Below are 18,797 nucleotides of genomic sequence, written 5' to 3'. Positions count from 1 at the left end.
TATGTTTGTCTCCACATCATCCCTTGACAACCAGTGTTAGTGTGTTTACATCCCTGTAAGTTAGCAGTTTGGCAAAAGAGACTGATGGAATAAGTACTAGGCTTAAAAAAAAGTCCTGGGGTCGACTTGTTTGTCTAAAATCCTTCAAGACAGTGCTCCAGCATGGCCACAGTCAAATGACTGAAAGAAGTAAAATAATAAAATAAAAGAATATATATATATAAATCTATGTATGAAAATTACATGCAAGTGTGTGTGTGTGTGTGTGTGTGCGCGAGTGTATGTTTGTATGATTGCATGCATACACTTGTGGGGTAAAAAACACTTAGAACCTTTAGAGACTAGGAGTAGATTGTGTTGGCAAAAATTGTTTTTATTAGTAAAGAGCAAAGCTAATAGAAATATTATTTTAATAAATATGTAACAACAGTTTACCACATCAGATTTTAGTTGATTCTGTAAGGTTTTCATTGTTTTAAGATGTTCCCGAATAGTTTTTGTTTCCTTTGATATCTTTGCGGCCCACTTTCTTGCCTCTTTCTGCAGTTGATGGCTAGCTCCATATTCCTGAGAAAGTTTAATTACCTGGAAAAGTAATTGGATTGAACACCTGTATAAATATATATTAATATACATTAAGCATGTTTTTGTTTTTAAAGCAACATTTACTAAAATAATTCGAGAATTTCTTTGCTCTATTCTTAGCAATAATACCCATCCCCAAACAATGGTCTTCCTGTTCATTTAAATAAATTGTTTACATTAGATTTTAACTTACTTGATCATTACAGCAGGGTTCAAATTGATATTGCAAAAGGTCGGTGAAAACATTGCTTTCATGTAAGAAACACTGTAAATTATAGTTTCGACTGATCTGCAAACACAAAAGTGAAAAAATTGTTTGTTTCAGAAAAGATATTTTTCAATAGAAATGAAAACAAAACATTGTTAAACATAGTTGTTCTGAATACCTTGACTATTTTTTATGCCAACCCACCTGAGATTGTTTCTCATTCTATGATATAAACTTCCTGTTTTAAAGTGATGCATCAAAATTTCTTGTTAGTTTATGTTCAAAACACCAGCTTAATAATGACAAAGTTAGTTTACTAAATTCTTCATTATTTTCAGAATTAATTGAAAAAAAAGTAGTATATTTCAACAGAAATATCCTTGTCATATGACCTAGCTTCCAGCTCTTTCCATCTTGTTTGTCTTAACCCATCTGATACCAACACACCAAAGACTTCCTCTGGATCTATGATACAAATCTTCTTGTTTAAAATAATCTAAATAAAACCTTCCATCAAAATTTTATGTTAATTTATGTTTGTCAGAGCTCGTTAATTTGTTACTTCTTGAAGTTGTTTTGGCAAACTTGTCTAATTCTATATTCATCCTTGTCTTTAGTGAAACTATAGACAATTTTTGGAGGTTTTCTAAAAATCTCCTCTAAATTTAGGAGTGTTATTCTTTGTAAAGATTTCTGAGTCATCAATATACATCTATATACCATGATGATATCATTGAACAAGTTTGTTAGTGGGGGTTAAAGCATGGCAGAAAAGTAGGGGTGGGAACAGTAAATTTCCCTGTAAATTTCCTCTTTTATGAGAATAGGGCTGGTTTTAATGGTCTTTATCTCATTTTTCAATATAAAGTTAGTTTTTCACTTTGTTATTGCATGACTAATATATTTCCTTTATCAACAAAATCAAACACACATACACAAGGTATGTGCATTCTTAGTTTGTGAGTCAGCTGCAATTTTTAAGCATAAGAGAATATATTTGCTATGTGCCTAGTCAAGAAGACAACTCACATCAGGTCCTTTCTTGGAGTGACAGACATTGATGACTCAATGACAATGACAATGAAGAAACAATGACGAAACAACAAAAAAGAATGATGACATATCAATGTCTATTGCTCTGAGAAAGGACCTTTGTGAGTTGTCTTGCTTGGCTGTGACTTATTTTCAGGTGTGTTTTAGACCAGATACATAGAGAATATATTCTCTTATGCCTAAAAACCACAGCCAATCCATGAACTAACAACATGCATACACACGGTATGTGTGTTCAATTTTATTTATACACCTCAAGCTGCTTCTAATTCATATTTGAATTTCTGTTCTTGGGCTAGACAACAAGATGGGTTTTTTTTTTAAAAACATATTTTAATTTTATTCCACTGTTCAATTCTAAAGTAAAAAATAACTTCTTTCCTTGGATCCATTCCTCAGAAAGATTACAGTAAATAAAGGAAAACCACCATGAAACAAAAGAAAACAAAATGACATATTACATATTTGAAAAGTACTAGACAAATCAGTTTATGGAAAAGAGCATACAGCTACAACTAAAGTGCACATAACTATGTACTTATATATGTATTTCCCAGGATATCATTAAATTTTCTCACTGTAATCTGTAATCTACACTTCAACAGATCACATTTTAATATTAATACTGTCGTTGTGTTGTGTTCCTGAACAATGTATATATCTCAACTTGCTCCAGTTTGCTGACTAGCTAAAAACATTTACTGTTCTTAATTCTAAGTGGTTAATATTTGGAAGGAAAATGTACTAAGTATCTATTTCCTATAGCTTCTCTTAAATAGTTTTTACTGATTATACTATTACTACTTACTTACTTACTACCACCACCATCACTAGTAATAATGGTTTCAAATTTCAGCACAGGGCCAGCAGTTTTTGAAGGGAGGGGAAGTCAATTACATTGACCCAAGTACTTTACTGGTACTTATTTATTTGACTCCAAAAGGATGAAAGGCAAAGTCGACCTCGGCGACATTTGAAATCAGAATGTAAAGATGAATAGTAATAATAATACAAGAGCACTCAGAGAACGCAAACCTTGACCAAGGCAACACCAACGTCCTCTCAAGCAGTTCTTGAGATATCTTGTCCACGGACAAACAAGCAAACAAACAAATGTGATGAAAACAATACCTCTGCCTTTGCTAAGGTGGAGGTAATAATAGTAATGATAATAATAATAATAATAATAATAATAATAATAATAATAATAATAATAATAATAATCAAAACCACTCTATTACTCTTCTATTGCAATCATGACACCGTTTCTTCAAATCTGTAGGACAGTATTCATAATACAACTGGTGCTGATTTGTCTTTATTTTACATTTATTCTCACTAGCTCTTAGGAATTCTTATTCCATGTTAACACCACATTCTTTCCAAATTGTTATTAGTTGACATTTTGTCACCTTTTCTAAGTCCTGAATAAGTATTTATGAAAGGATTGTAGCTTGTATTTAGAGTCCTTTATTTGATACACAATCTAGAGGGAGGTTTTTCAACCAAAGCTAAAGAGACTTCTCTGTTCTTTACATGTGTTACATTTATCTCTTTATCAACTACTAAATGTAAGACTAGAGGACTGTGTCTGTTTGGAATGAAGGACAAGAGTGAGTTGACAGCTCATGGCTAGGTATGGTCATAAATGTTGTCATAAGTATCCCTTTTCCTCAGGGAGGAAAGAAGACATTAGGGGTAGTCAATTGGATATAGAGTAACTGTCTATAAAAGGAGGCTGGGTAGGGGAAGATTCTAAATCCTTCAGTCTCTGCTTTGAGTTCTGAGCTTCTCAGCCATTGTTGGGATTTTGCTTTGTCTATTTCTTTTCTGTTTAGTTTAACCCAGTATTTGCCATGAAGGGGCTTTTCTTGCCATCGTTTTATTATGATCTGTTGCTGTTCTAGTTTTAGTTTGGATTTCAGTTGTTTTACAACTTTTTTGGTTTCTTCTTTTTGTTCATAGTTGTTAGGTATTGTGACTTCTTTTTTGTATTTGTCAGCTTCCTTAAAGACTGAAAACAGTTTTATGTTTTGTTCATGTTTTATAGCTATTTGTATTAGTTTTCCTTGCTACTGAAGTAGGTATTTCTGTAGTCCTATGGTAGTTATTTTGTAATAATTTTCTAGTTGTATAAGGCCTCTATCACTTTTGATACATCATATAGAACCTTTCTATGTCAAATTTTGGGTAATGCATCCTAAATCCTGTCATTATTTTTCTTGTCTTCCTGTCTATTTTGATTAGTTCATTTAGAGTCCAGTTAAGAATATTGTATCTGTAACTTATAACTGGGAGGACTAGAGTGGTGATACCTATTATCTTATTTTTGGCATTGAGCTCTGTTTTCAGTATTAATCTAACTCATCTATAGTATTCTTTTCTTATCTTCTCTTTCATTTGTGTGTGTTGTGTCATATCTAGTTCATTGATTCCTAAGTAATTGTATGTCTGGCTTTAGTCTAATTCTCTTATTTCATTTGCTTTATCTGATGTGTTGTTGCGACTCTTAACTAGGTTTCATCTTTTCAAGGTTGCTTTAGTACATTTTTCTAAGCCAAATTTCATGTTTATTTCTTTGGTAAATCCATGTACTGTCTGTAGTAATGTTTCCAGCTCTTTATCATTTGTAGCATACAGTTTTAGATCATCCATATATAAGAGGTGGCTGATTGTTTTGACGTAACAGTTGTATCCACATCCAGTTCTGTTTAGCATGTCAGATAAAGATGTCAGTGCCAAGCAGAAAAGGAGTGGAGAGAGCGTATCTCCCTGGAACATTACTCTTCTAATGGCTTTTATGAGTCCCTCTTTTGTCTGGAGCTGTAGCAGTGCCTGCCATTTATTCATGGAATGTTTGATATATTTCATGATTATTGGTGCTACCTTGTTCATGACTAGTGTTTCTAGGATCATGTATGTGGAATACTATCAAAAGCCTTTTGGTAGTTGATCCAGGCCATATTTAGACCCTTCTTTCTGCGGCTGTCTTTAGTTATGGCTTTATTGATCAGTAGCTGAGCTCTTGCAGCATCCCTTCTGCTCTTCTGGAAACAGGTTGTTTCCTTTCAGATGTTTGCTCATTCTCTGCAATATTATTGCAGTAAAGGCTTTGTAAAATGTAGGAAGACAAGTTATCAGTCTCTAATTTGTGGGTTTGCCACTTCAGCAGATTTGGGAATTAGGATAGTTTTCCCTTCTGTGAGCCATTCAGGCATTATCTCTGGCTCTAACCTTTCCTTTTTCGAAGCGCCTCCCCCCTTTGGGAGTTCTATTTATTTATTTATCTATTTATTTATTATATCTTTCTCCGTTTTCTTCCTCTGTTTAGACGAACTTTCCTACCTTTTCGAACAAAACCTTTTGTAACCTTCGTCCTGTCTTTGTCCTTACATGTTTTTAATTGATATTAGCCCTTGTGGCCAATAAAACGAATTAATTATTATTATTATTATTATTATTATTATAATGATGTGGATAGAATTAATACAAATAACATATAAAGTAATATTCTGGGACATTACCTTCTCAGCTTCATGTGACAGCTTTTGAAAGCAGTTCGTCTCAATGGCACTAACTTCAGCACTTGTGCTAGTGTGGATAGTGAAATAATCTTGAATTCTTTCATACACTTCACCATCCAAGGCCTACAAGGAAAGAACAAAATATAAATACAAATAAAATAGTCAAGATTCTATTAATGAATAAAGATAGTAACTCATCTTTGTAATGGATTCATTTTTTTTTCTGTTATGTTTGTCATGCGACTTATATCACAGAGAATGAGATTTCTACACAGAAACTGAAAGAAATTCTGGAACTACCACGTGTTTGCAACACTTACAGTATAGACATAAAAAGGAACAAATACCTATGTATATTCCTTCTGACTGCACACAAACATATTCATATACCTATAGCCAGAGACATTTTCGAGATCATTAGTTGTCTGATAGTAGTAGAATTTATCACTAATTGAAGGAGTATTGATTTATTTACTAATTTAATCAATTTAATTATCTGTGTGAAGCAGGAATGCTAAAACAGATGAGAAAAGTTATTTGTTTTCCTTTATATATGTGAAGAAAAAGAACAACAGAGAAAGAAAAACGCTAAGGAAAAGAGAGGAAAATGGCAGAGAACGTTTCAATGTTTCTGTTGTTAAACATTTTTTGTAGCCTCCATCAGCTGGAAGATCTTATTTGTGCTTGGCAGATCCTTGAGAATGAATAGTAACTTCAATTTTGGTAACTTTTTGGTGACAAATTCCAAAATGTTGTTTCTTTCAGATTGATAGATTTCACATTAGAAGAAATAGTGCCATTAAACTTGTGGATTATCTCCACTAGAACATTAAAAGTGATTCCATACAACTTACTTTTAAGGATGAAGTTATGAGTCAGGATGAAATTCCAACAGTGGTTGATATGGGGATAAGATGAAAGAAAACATAGACCAGCAGTAATCAGAATTATGATTACAGTAAATGCCAAAAATGTTTTGAGAAAGTAGAGGCAAATAAACGAACCCTATTACTTGACTGGTACTTTTTTGACTTGTCCACAGAAGGATGAAAGGTAAAGTCAACTTCAGTGTGATTTGAACTCAGAACACGAAAGGGTCATAACATTTTGCTCTACATCAGCAATTCTGCTAATCTAATATTAATAAGAATAATATGGTCATGACCTTTTGGTCATAGGTGTGCTTGAGGACTAACCCAAAGCAAAACAGCATCAACATAATAAGGATAAGGATACCACCACCACCGCTGCTGCCGCCACCCCCACGACCATTTAGTGTCCATTTTCCATGCTGGCATGAGTTAGATGGTTTGATAGGAACTGGCAAGGCCAGGGTCTGCACCAGGGTTCATAATCTATTTTGGCTTGGTTTTTACAGCTGGATGCCCTTCCTAACACTATCACCAGTGTTTTTTTTGCATGGCACCAGCACCAGTGCTTTTTATGTAACACCATCACCAATGCTTTTTACATGGCACCAGCACTCACAACAATGCTCTTTATGTAGCACCTTTAGGATCTCATTTCTGTTGAGGTGAGTGGGACTTCTTGAGTACAGCAATGCACCACATATCTTGGTTCATTGCTCTACTCATTAAAATAAAAATGTAATTTCACTAATTAGCTTTATCAATAACTTCAATCTCCCCAGGAGTGCAATTAAATAACTAAACAGTATTCTCATAGATGCAAGACAAAAGGATTAAGTTACTAGAAAATTAATTTTCTTTATCAGAGTTTTGTCTCAGACAGACTGTTTTAGAATGAAGTTGTATTGTCAAAATAATATAAGATTAGATATTAATCAATTTAATAGCAAACTACTAAGCATGTCTTTTTCTTTCTTAGAAATGTAAAGTATACTTTCTTTTCAATAAGCTTGCAATTTAGCCTTGCTTTGAAAAGTAAACAATGTGATTACGCCACAGGCTTATCTCTTTGTGAGCAGAAAGACAAAGAAACAAATCTACTTTTCTTTACTTCTTACAGGTCTTGTAAACATATTTTCTAAAGACATTCCAGATGTGAACATCTCATATTTTATGCAGATAGTATATTTAGGGCAACATTTTTCAATGTGCCCTTCTTTTAAGATGGTAGGGTATTATTTGTGGGAGACTTGGCTGCTATTTCTAGTAGGTCAACAAGTTATTGTATAGACGTTCCTTTGTGTAGGTTGAATTTAAATATGTTAAAAAAAAGATCTCTAATATGGAATTAAGTAATCATACATCTTGTAAAGGAATGAGATCAGCTCACTTGTAAGGGCTCCTTTCTCAAAGTCCAACCCTTTACCTTATCATGGTGGAAAAGTTAAATGAGTGTCAGAGCAATGCCACCAGGGACTACATGTCCCAAGTAGGGTCACCCAAGGTAGACAGGTCTGAGACTGGTGGTGCTAGGGCTGCAATCCAGCTAACTGGAGGGCAATGGTGAATTCCCGGTGGCATCTGTTCTGGAATCCAGCGGCTTCCTGGTGCCATTGGATTGTATCTGTGGGAATCCTGTGGTGAGAAGGCGTATTATGAGGATGACCTGCTACTGGTCATGTATAGTAGCTTATGAATACAGACAGGAACTGTTTTTGCAGACTCTGATCATCCCTTGAAACTCCTATGAAATCATAATGATGAACTCAATGGGAGCCAGCTTAACCCTTCCAGGGTGAATATCATTACAAGACAAGACAAAAAGACTAGCAAGGGCTAATGGAAGCATGTAGCTCAGTACAACCTGTTGTATAGTTAGTTTGTCAGTGACTAAACCAGCAACTTCACCAAACCTACCTTGCAAGAAGAGTAATTTTGGACAGTCTATGGCATGAAGAAAAACCAAATCTGTCAAAGGCCAGATAAACTGAGATGCTTAAGATACATGTAAAGACTGGGTCTTTGACAGGTTGTAAAGGAAATCTAACCATCAATGATCAAATTTCTGTGACAGAAAGGTGATATTAAGCAATGTTGCTGTGGGGAATGTGAATGCATGCTACAAATCACAGTGAGACTCAGCGATCACCTTGGTTACCTCGGTGCATTTCTGATATATCCCCAACTCAGTTTTAGGCTGCCTTGCCACTGGTCCAGAAAGTCAGGAATAAATCCCTCACTATAACCCAAGTTCAATATAAATCAGATCTCTTAATTTGTTTGAAACTACAAACAGATGGTGGAACTTGCATTGTGGTGTCTGTGATAATGAAATAATGTTGCTGCCATAGTTTCATCCCAAAGGTATGGTTTAAGCAGGAGTAGTTATGGATCTTCTGTTATGGTACATAACAAACAGATCCTTTGTAATCTTCAAAAACAAAGGACGAACAAGTAAGGATATTATTTTACCTTATTCTCTTATAGTTACATTAATTTAGCATGATACATAGAACCAAATTTGTCCTTATTTCAAGAAATTCTGTTTATCAAGGAATTCTTTATGATATACAGTAGAGTGTATATTATATTATATTATATTATATATTAGTGCAAAATCATCCATTAATTACCACTCAGCAGTGATATCTAATTTATCTTCTGTATGATCATGGAAAGATACTATCATAGACGTTTTCAATCTAGTTTGGATTCTTTGCCATCAAATTTGAATTCTTTGCCATTAAATTTGATTGCAAGGAATTCAAATTTGATTGCAAAGAATTCAAATTTGATGGCAAAGAATCCAAACTAGATCGAAAACATCTATAATTAATTAACAAAACATTCATCATTATTCAGCACCTCTAAGGTAGCGAGCTAGCAGAAGCGTTAGCATGCTGGGCAAAATGCTTAGCAGCATTTTGTCTGTCTCTACATTCTGAGTTCAAATTCTGCTGAGGTCAACTTTGCCTTTCATCCTTTTGGGGTTGATAAAACAAGTACCAGTTGCGCAATAGGGTTGATCTAATCAATCTACCTACTCCCCTGAAATTGTTGGCTTTATTCCAGAATTTGAAAGCATTATTCAGTGTCTCTACTACATACACCAATCAATTGTTCCTTCCGGTGTGAATAGTATACAACAAAGTGTAAACTAAGATTTAAGTGGATTTGTAACAAAGGAAATAGTAAAGTGCTAGGAAATAACTGGCTCATGTTCCGTTAGACCAGACTTCATCTGACATGGGCAGTGAATCAGCAGAACCATTACAGCACCAGATAAAATGACTGAGACCAGTTTTTAGGTTCTGCCAAGTTCGTCTTTAACTTTCATTGAATGAAAGTTGAAAAAATAAAATATCAATCAAACATTGGAGTCAAAAACATGCCAATTAAGTACTGGAAGTTGATTTAAGAGATGTAAATATAAAAACAAAAGCAACTAAAGCCATGACAGCAAGCTGTATATTAAATTACTGCAATGCAAATACATCAATAAAAAATGACTGGTAGGATGTTTTACCTTCATAAGTTCAGGTAAATCCACACTGTAATATCGTATTTGGTGAGCATTGGCAGCTGATTGGCAAAGTAAGTATTCATTTCTTGATGCGGTAGATTTTGTAGCACATTGTTCATATCGAGTTGTTAGCTGAGGATATAGAGAGCAAAACACAAAGGTTGTTGAAGAGTAAGTAAATGAAATATATTTATGAGTTGAAAAATGTGAAGTGATAAATTACATGGCAAACATGTCAAAAGATGTCTTCTGCAATAAAACAGAGCAAATTACAAGTTTGTAATGCATCTTGAGGAACTGAAGCATATTAATGATTCGTTTTGAACAAGGGAAGTTTTTTAAAAAATCTTTTATCTTTTACTTGGTTCAGTCTTTAGATTGTGGCCATGCAGGGGCCATCACTTTGAAACATTTAGGCAAACAAGCTAACCCCACTCTTTATTTTTTAAGCTTGATACTTATTGTCAGTCTCTTTTGTTAAACTGCAAAGTTACAGGGACATAAATAAATAAAACACTGGTTGTCAAGCAGTGGTGTGGAACACACACACACACACACACACACACACACACACACACAAACATACACACACACACACACACACACACACACAAACACACACGTACACACACACAAACATACACACACACACACACACACACACACACACACACACACACACACACACACACACACACACACACACACACACACAATAGGCATCTTTCAGTTTCTGTATACAAAATTTACTCTCATGGTTTTGGTTGGCTGGGGGTGCTGTTTTAGGAAACACTTGCTCAAGGTGCCATGCAGTGGGACTGAACTCAAGACCACATGGTTGAGAAGCAAGCTTCTCGACCACACAACTGCATATAGAAAATATTTAAAACTTTCAGAAAATCAGGCAACAAATGTGAACCAACAAACTCACCTTTGAACAGTTACGTTGTAAACTAGTCATACTTTTGAAAAATCCAACGGATTTTCTTTTCAACCTGTGCAATAAAAAAGACAATAAAATAAAAAGATAAGAATTATAAAAAATTCATTAAAAGAAAAAAAACAATAAACATTTGTATGTTTCATGACAAAGGTATTGTATAGACATCAATAGTTATGAATCTTCAGCTGTGGTGCATAAGAGGTGGAGTCTTGGTCATCTTTGAAGACAAAGGATGACTAAAAAAGAAATGAATTTTGGGTAATATTTTACCATATTTTCTTATAGTTACACTAATTTAGCATGGCACATAAAACCAAATTTGTCTCAATTTCAAGAAATTCAACAGAAAAAAGAAGGCTCTTTAAACCACACATTTACTTCTATGATATGCATCAACCTCAACATCCATTCAAGTGACTTTGCCACTAACATTAAGGTCCTAGAGCAGGTAAAGGTCACCAGCATTGAAGTAACTTTGCTGAAAACACAGCTACACTGGGCAGGACACGTTGCCAGGATGGACGATCATCAACTTCCTATGATCACACTACATGGTTAACTCTTCTCTGGTCACCACAACAGAGGAGTATCAAAGAAAACATACAAAGATTCCCTAAGGAAATCCCTTGGTGACTACCACATTGATCCCCACCAGTGGTCTGTTCTGGTCACTGACCACGATGCCTAGCATCTCTTTACTCTCTGGGCAACAGTCTCCTTTGAAGACACCACAGAACCATCTTTGCAGGCAAGAGAAAAAGGAGGAAAAACAAGGGCATTAAAACCAACCTTGACCAGCCCACCTTACCATGCAGCTTCTGCAGTTAGGCCTGTTTGTCCTGAATTGGACCTGTCAGGCATCAGCAAGCTTGCAACAGATATGGACATCCTCTTCTGGAAATCTTTGCTCATAAAGCCAAGCCAAGAAGAATACAGTACAGCATAAATTATGTTACATTAGTGTAAATAGATTGATTAAATACCACTCAACAATAGTATTTAATTTGTTTTCTGTATGCTCATAGAAAAAACCCATTACAGGCATCTTACAGTGAGTCTTGAGAAGAGTCCAAGCATGGCTACTGTCGTTAAGCAGTTTATTTAGCCATGATATGGTTCCTCACTGAGTCTGAAGTATGACAACTCAAGCAACATTAATTATCATTAAGCAACATTAATTCAAGCAAGATTAGTTATCAATTATTATTAAGGCAATGAGCTGGCAGAATTGTTTGCACGCTGGGCAAAATGCTTAGCTGTATTTCATTTATCTTTACGTTTTGAATTCAAAGGCTACCAAATTTGACTTTGCCTTTCATCCTTTCAGGGTGTTGATGAAATAATTAACAGTTGTGCACTGGGGGTGATGTTATCAACTAGCACCCTCGCCTAAAATTTCAGGCCTTGTGCCTTGCCTTTCATCCTTTCAGGGTCAATAAATTAAGTACCAGTGAAATACTGGGATCGATGTAATCGACACATCCCCATCCCTACAAAATTCAGGCTGTGTGCCTTTAGAAGAAAGGATTATTGTTACTATTGTTCTTATTATTATCATTATCATTATTATTATTATTTACTTTTACATTGCAATTTGTGAATCATATTGTCATTGGATACATGTTTTGAAATAAGTCAATCATTGGTTCACTGCATTTCTATCAGTGACAGTGACTAAGGGGTGTTTGTAACTTCATTTGAGGAGTGACAGTTTTACCAGTGTTTAGGTGTTTTAATAATAATAAACATCAGAGTAAGATATGAACATGCATACACACACAAACACACAATGATGAGCTTCCACATATTTTCCATCACCCAACTTCCACTCAGAAAGTATTGGTCAACTTGAAGTTATGGTAGAAGACATTTACCAACTTGCTATATGGTAAGATTGAACTTGGGTCCAAGTGGTTGTGAAGAGAACTCCTTAGGTACACAACCAAGCAAACAGTTTATAAAAGGATTTTTTTAGAAGATGACTTTACTTTTTAGTTAATATGTTGTTAACTTGTAATGCTTACTCTAGATTATCCCATGGTAAAACAGAAAAAGCATCAACAAATGCTACTTCATTGACTGTTTACCTAAACATGGTTAGGGAACTTGTATGCTTTTGAGCTATACATGTGGGGAAAATAAGCTCCATGGCAAATTAAATCACACTGGGAAGCTCAAAGAGTAGAAACCAGGGAAAAGAGCAGTCTATTATCTTCCTGGTTTGTTGTTTGGTGTGGATTTAGCAGTCACATTTTATAGAAAAAAAACCAACAAACTATATTGGCTACAAAAACATCAACAAATAAACCAAAGCAAATGTCACAGTTCTGTGGGTCAGAAGAATGGTGCAAAGTAAGAATGTATCACGGCAGATCAAAGATGGAAAAAAAAAGATTTAAAAAAAAAGGATAAAAAAAAAACAAAAAAAAAACAACAACAAAACAAACTCTGCACAACTGATATCCTTCCTGACAAACAGCAATAAAGGCACAGTAAAATCAATAATCCACATTGGTTTGTGGAACATCAGAATCATATGTGAAAGTGGTTAAATAGTGCTAAGTGAAAGAGATACATGACCATTCTGGAACTGAGTGAAATACAATGGCTCCAAGCAGGACATTAGAGGCTTTTGACAACTGAATTAGTGCCCCAGAGTGGTCATGAAGATTACCACTGGAGATCGAATGAAGAAAGGGGTACTGGATTGGATACACTCTTAAGAGGCCCCCATCACAACATCATGAGGCAGTTCCGTAGATGGAAATCCCCAGATGAAAGAAAGAGAGGAAGGTTAAGGAACTCCTGAAATATAACTGATATCTGCATCAACAATGTTAGCTTATACAGACAATAGATACACATTTGTACTATATACAAAGTATCTTAATCTTGAACAGAAAAAAAAAAATCTTGACCTCTAAAATGTAGAAAGAAACAAGAATTTTATATTTGTTTATGAATTTATCTATGAAATTCTTCATTTCTCTCTGTGAGTGCTTGTCTATCTGATTCTATCTTTTTCTCTCTCTCTCCCTATCTCTGACACATACTTTCTAGATGAAGATTACACAAACCCATGAGGGAGTCCCTATATGGTCGTTTTGTCATGCAAGAAATAACAGGCAAATCTCTCTCAAATCACACTCAACAAACTAAATAGGAAGACATCACTGGATAATGTGACCCTCGTATACTATGCCTGAGAATGTGATGGAATCGTCATGGATGGAATACCTTTGATCAAGGCTGATGTAAAGCTAAAAAAAACACAGTCATTAACAATATAAAGGTTCAAAAAGAAACATGGAAAATGTAAATTACTTTTCATCAGCCTCCATTGCTTTTTGTTTGGCATCGTTTGTCTGTGTCTCATCTGCAATGTAGATTTTGTGTGCCTTTGTCATCTCAAGAACACTTTGTGCGACTTCAGATTGGATGAGACTAAGTTGAGACACCAGCTAGATGAAGTAACAAAAGTTGAAATAGCAAAGTAGGCTTTATTAAAAAACAAAACAAAAGAACAGTGAAAAATGCAAAGGTAAGTTTGTACAGTACAGGACCTCTTATCTGGCTTCCAGAAATCTGGAAATACTATGCAATATTGTGTAATACACAGTACCCTGTATTGAGTAAACAGACTTTGTATGTTGTGTGTTGAAAGCAATTTTGCTCTTCACTTTTTTAAGTGGTTTGATAAAGATTAACCCTTTAGCATTTAAACCGGCCATATCTAGCCAAAAGTATTCTGCCTATTCTATGTTCAAACTGACCAGATCTAGTCTTTCACACCAACCATACAATAACATTTTAAAGATTAACAGCTACCTCATCAAAATCTCATAGCTACAAGATAATGCATGATTAGTTCAAAACAATGTGGATAAAAAAGCATTAATTATGGCAGAATAATGTGAACACTAAAGGGTTAAACATACTCTGTTTTGGAATGGTATTAGTTTGCACCAGTATCTGTTAAATAAAATGTTCTTTAATTTTCTTCATTTACTTTTCTTCCTACAAATATTTTACTGTGTACATGGTACTGTGTAATATATTTTAAGAATTTCAAATGGATTAAGAAATATCAAACAAACCTTGTTTTAAAAGTGTATTAATTCGAATCTGATAAATGCAATTTCGCTCTTTACTTTTCATAATTTTATATTTCAAGTACATATTTAGACTGTCTGCAGAAAACAGGAAAATCCAGATATCTGAGACATTTCCAGTCCTAAAATTGCTGGATAATTGGTCTTGTATTGTAGGATATATGTAAACTCATTTGCTATGGAAAGAGAAAAGCCTATTGTTTCAATCTCTTACTCTTCAATGAAGTGTAAAGATAAATGCTGAAGGTATTGTCTGGTTAAATCATTACCAATGCAGACCATCACCAATTTCAACAGGTCTTGGACTTATACCCTATACCTCAAAAGTACTTTGTTGCAGTACTGCTTAAATAATATCTGTGGGTGGGATGGGCAATTCTTAGAGAAAACTACTATCTACAGCAACAGTTTAGATCAGAAATGAGGAATCTTTTAACATTGGATGGTTTAATTACAGTAATCCCTTGCCATATTGCAGTTCACCTATTGCAGTTATTTAAGTTTACACCGATTCCACTGTGCTGTTGTTTTGCATTTATAATAAAATAAATATATACAAATTATAAAAAAATAATAATAATAAAAAATACAATACAGTGCTATTTCTACTTCATGAATTTTCATCTATCGTGGGGGGGGGGGTTGGAACGTAACACCTGCGATAGTCGAGGGATTACTGTTTATCTAATCTAGAGACTATACAGCTCTAGGTTGATAGTATTTACCTTTTGTTAACACTCTAGACAGCACACTACTCACACCTTCCTCTTAAAGTGGTGCTTGGAGAAGTTAATGAGAACTAGATGAGTCCCCCACACAACCTCTTTTGCCATAGCTCCTAAAGTGAGGAAGACTAGCCACTCTTACCAACCAAAAGAAAGGTGGTGCATCAATTTTTGCTAGACTTAGATGATAGCTAGATTCATTCTATATGCAACAGCAGCTGCTAGAAACAAGTCCATAAATCAGTAATGCATGGACCACTGAATGACAGCATGCAGGAAGGTTTTGTCACCCTGTACACATCTCATACAGGCTTGTTTATTGATGCTTCTGTGATGTAGAGGTTGAATTGAGGCAATACCCAACTGTAGCACTGCCATGATAAGGACTTTTTAAAGTTGTCCATAGTCCTTGATTTGAAAGTCCTCCAAAACAGAATGATCAGATTGTTCTCATCCCAGAGTCAGTCCAGGTCAATGTCACTCATACCTGCACTAAGCTTCCTTAGAAAGCAAAGGTTATTTTCCTGCCAAAAATGTTTGAAGCTACTGAGTACTGTGAGTGTCTAGCAACATTCTTGACGCCAAAAGGCCAACTTCAGTTTAAGCTCAATCCTTTATTGGATTTCAGTCAAAGAAACAAAAGATGCCCATTCTAGTTAACTTTTGCTTTTGTCGTCACTGTTGCAGTGGTCCAGACATTTCTGCAGATGTGTCTGCCTTAGTGTGTGCCTATGCATCACTAGTGACAATGTTCTGAGACTATTCTCAATAGGGAGTTTGTAGGAGGTGGATTTCCTGACCAGAAGAAAAGCAGATTTTCCATTTTGGACAAAGTATATTGGACAGACAGAAGGACACTTCTGAGGTGATATAAATGTCAAGCACTTCTGTTCAAACTTTTCGAGGACAATCTTCTCTTGGCTTATTTCTGAGAGAGACTAGCTACTCTGATTGCAACTATTACCTGGTTCTTGTCTACCTGAAGGTTTGGGCTGAAACAAATTTCAAGCATCTTGACAAGGCTCTCCAGCAACAAAAACTGCATCTGTCTAGCAAGTGCCTCTCTTGGACTGAGTTGCAAGCTCACTAACTTGTCTTGGTAGATGTTTGCTTCCATACACTCCTGATGTTGACTGCCCCTTAGGCTAACGTGTTTGATGTTGTAGCAGACATTATCTATGTATGCAGACATGGCTCTCCTGTGACTCTGCTTGAGTGAGAGTCCTATTAAAGCTTCCATCATCTACAGCAGTGGCTCCAGAGCCAAAACGTACAGGAGGACAGAGAGGCAAACTTCATGAAATGAATGTCTAATGCTAAACACTTCTGAGAAGTGGCTATTTAGTTTGACCACCAAACAGATTGTTGCTGAAGCATCATAGTGACTCAACCTCTGAAGATAGATATATGTTAATGTTTTTTCTTCTGTATGTGTGTGTTGATTTGAAGCAGATGACACCATATTTTTCACATCTAATGTTGACTGTGTTGACATGGCTACATCAGTGGTGTTAAGAAAGCAGATGCAGTATAATTCACTTCTTTTTGCCCCCACCTTTTTACGTCTATTGTACTCTCTTTCACTATTGGTTATATTCTTCTCCAGGAACATTATTCTTTCAAATGGATCCAGTTTTTTATACATAACTTTTCCAAGGAAACTGATAACTTTGCAAATGCAAAATTTAAAATTGAATGATTATCATAAATGGGGAATTGAGCAAAACAGGAAACTCAGCAAAAGGAAGCATTTTGTTTTACAGACAAAAAAAACCTAAAAAACTTCCTAATCTGAGTGGAAAACTACAAAATATTCACAAATTTTCCAAAGCTGAAGTCAAACATGCCTCTCCAAGTAATATTCAGTCATAATGATGAAGAAGAAATTAATAATATTAATTTCTAAAATAGGCATAGTATAATTGAAACAAATAAACCTGTAAATATGCATGCATTGCTTTCAACTAGTAACACCTTAATGTACCTTTTTTTTATCTTTTACTTGTTTCAGTCATTAGACTGCGGCCATGCTGGGGCAAAGCCTTGAAGAATATTTAGTCAAATGAATCGACTCCAGTTCTAATTTTTTGTTGAGCCAGGTACTTATTCTATCAGTCTCTTTTGCCAAACTGCTATGTTACAAGGAAGTAAAATACCAACACAGGTTGTCAAGCAGTGGTGGACAAACACAGACACAAGCACACATACACACACACACGCACACATGCACACACACACACACACGCACACACACACACACATATGCAACAAGCTTTGTTCAGTTTCCATCTACCAAATCAACTCACAAGGCTTTGGTTGGCTTGAGGTTATAGTAGAAGACACTTGCCCAAGATACCATGCAGTGGGATTGAACCTGGAACCATATGGTTGGGAAGCAAGCTTCTTACCACACAGCCATGTCTGTGCAGAATTTCAAAATATTAATGTGAACACAACTACTATTACAGGGTTTAATTTATAACATTAATTACATTGCAGTATTAATAACGGTGATGTATGTGATTGTCTCTGAGCACCCACTTTTTATTGCTTTCTACATTGGTTGCCTATATCTGTATAAAAATACTCTGTTTAAAACGAATAAAGCTATATATTTATATTTACCATTCAATCATAATTTGTTACCTCAAAAAAAAAAAAAAAAAAAAAAAAAGGAAAATCTAAATTCAAATACTAAGACATTTCTTACCTTTTTCAAACATTGAACTTTTGCATTTTTTAAGGGTTTGGCAGGTTCTGCACACTTCTCATAATATATTTCTGAAGCTGCCAGCCTGGCTTTTGCAACCTTCTCCAATTCTTCCAATATTTGTCGCCAAACAATAACTGCAGTTCTAAAATGAATATTTACATTTCTCACATTATATATATATATATTCGGTAGCGCAGTAGGCAGCGCGTCAGTCTCATAATCCAATATATATATATATATATATACATACCTATATGCATACATATGTACATATATATATATATATGTTAATTCTCTAAATGAAGTATTAACAGTAACTGCACGATAAAGTGTAGTATAACTTCCCTTGGCAAACAGGACACAGTCGTGTGTCGATAAGCCAGCTGGAGGAGATGTCCTCCTGGGGCTAAAAGCAACAGTAACATCCACCCCTAGGGGTCAGCCACACTTAAGTGGCAATATACTACACTATATATATATACATATATATATATATGTATACATAATACATACATACATATATATATGTATACATACATACA

General features: G+C 35.0%; 1 protein-coding gene across 7 annotated transcripts in view; it reads right to left on the bottom strand.

Annotated features, from left to right (window-relative positions):
- Positions 1 to 18,797, bottom strand: part of LOC106881394 (F-BAR and double SH3 domains protein 2) — a 286,511-nt gene that overhangs the window by 146,755 nt on the left and 120,959 nt on the right. For all 7 annotated transcript variants that reach the window (XR_008265738.1, XR_008265739.1, XM_052973716.1 and 4 more), the window contains exons 5-11: positions 18,253 to 18,397; positions 14,030 to 14,166; positions 10,694 to 10,757; positions 9,766 to 9,894; positions 5,371 to 5,493; positions 779 to 874; positions 436 to 585 (exon numbers count right to left, since the gene is read on the bottom strand). Coding sequence is in view for 5 of the 7 variants with exons in the window: in XM_052973716.1 (XP_052829676.1) it covers positions 436 to 585; positions 779 to 874; positions 5,371 to 5,493; positions 9,766 to 9,894; positions 10,694 to 10,757; positions 14,030 to 14,166; positions 18,253 to 18,397 (844 nt within the window). In the remaining 2 variants the exon portion in view is untranslated. The remainder of the gene's footprint in view (positions 1 to 435; positions 586 to 778; positions 875 to 5,370; positions 5,494 to 9,765; positions 9,895 to 10,693; positions 10,758 to 14,029; positions 14,167 to 18,252; positions 18,398 to 18,797) is intronic.

This window comes from Octopus bimaculoides, chromosome 16 (assembly GCF_001194135.2).
Source record: "Octopus bimaculoides isolate UCB-OBI-ISO-001 chromosome 16, ASM119413v2, whole genome shotgun sequence".
NCBI classification, from domain to species: domain Eukaryota; kingdom Metazoa; phylum Mollusca; class Cephalopoda; order Octopoda; family Octopodidae; genus Octopus; species Octopus bimaculoides.
The sequence above is the reverse complement of the archived record's forward strand: the minus strand, read 5'-3'. Positions and strand labels throughout refer to the sequence as shown.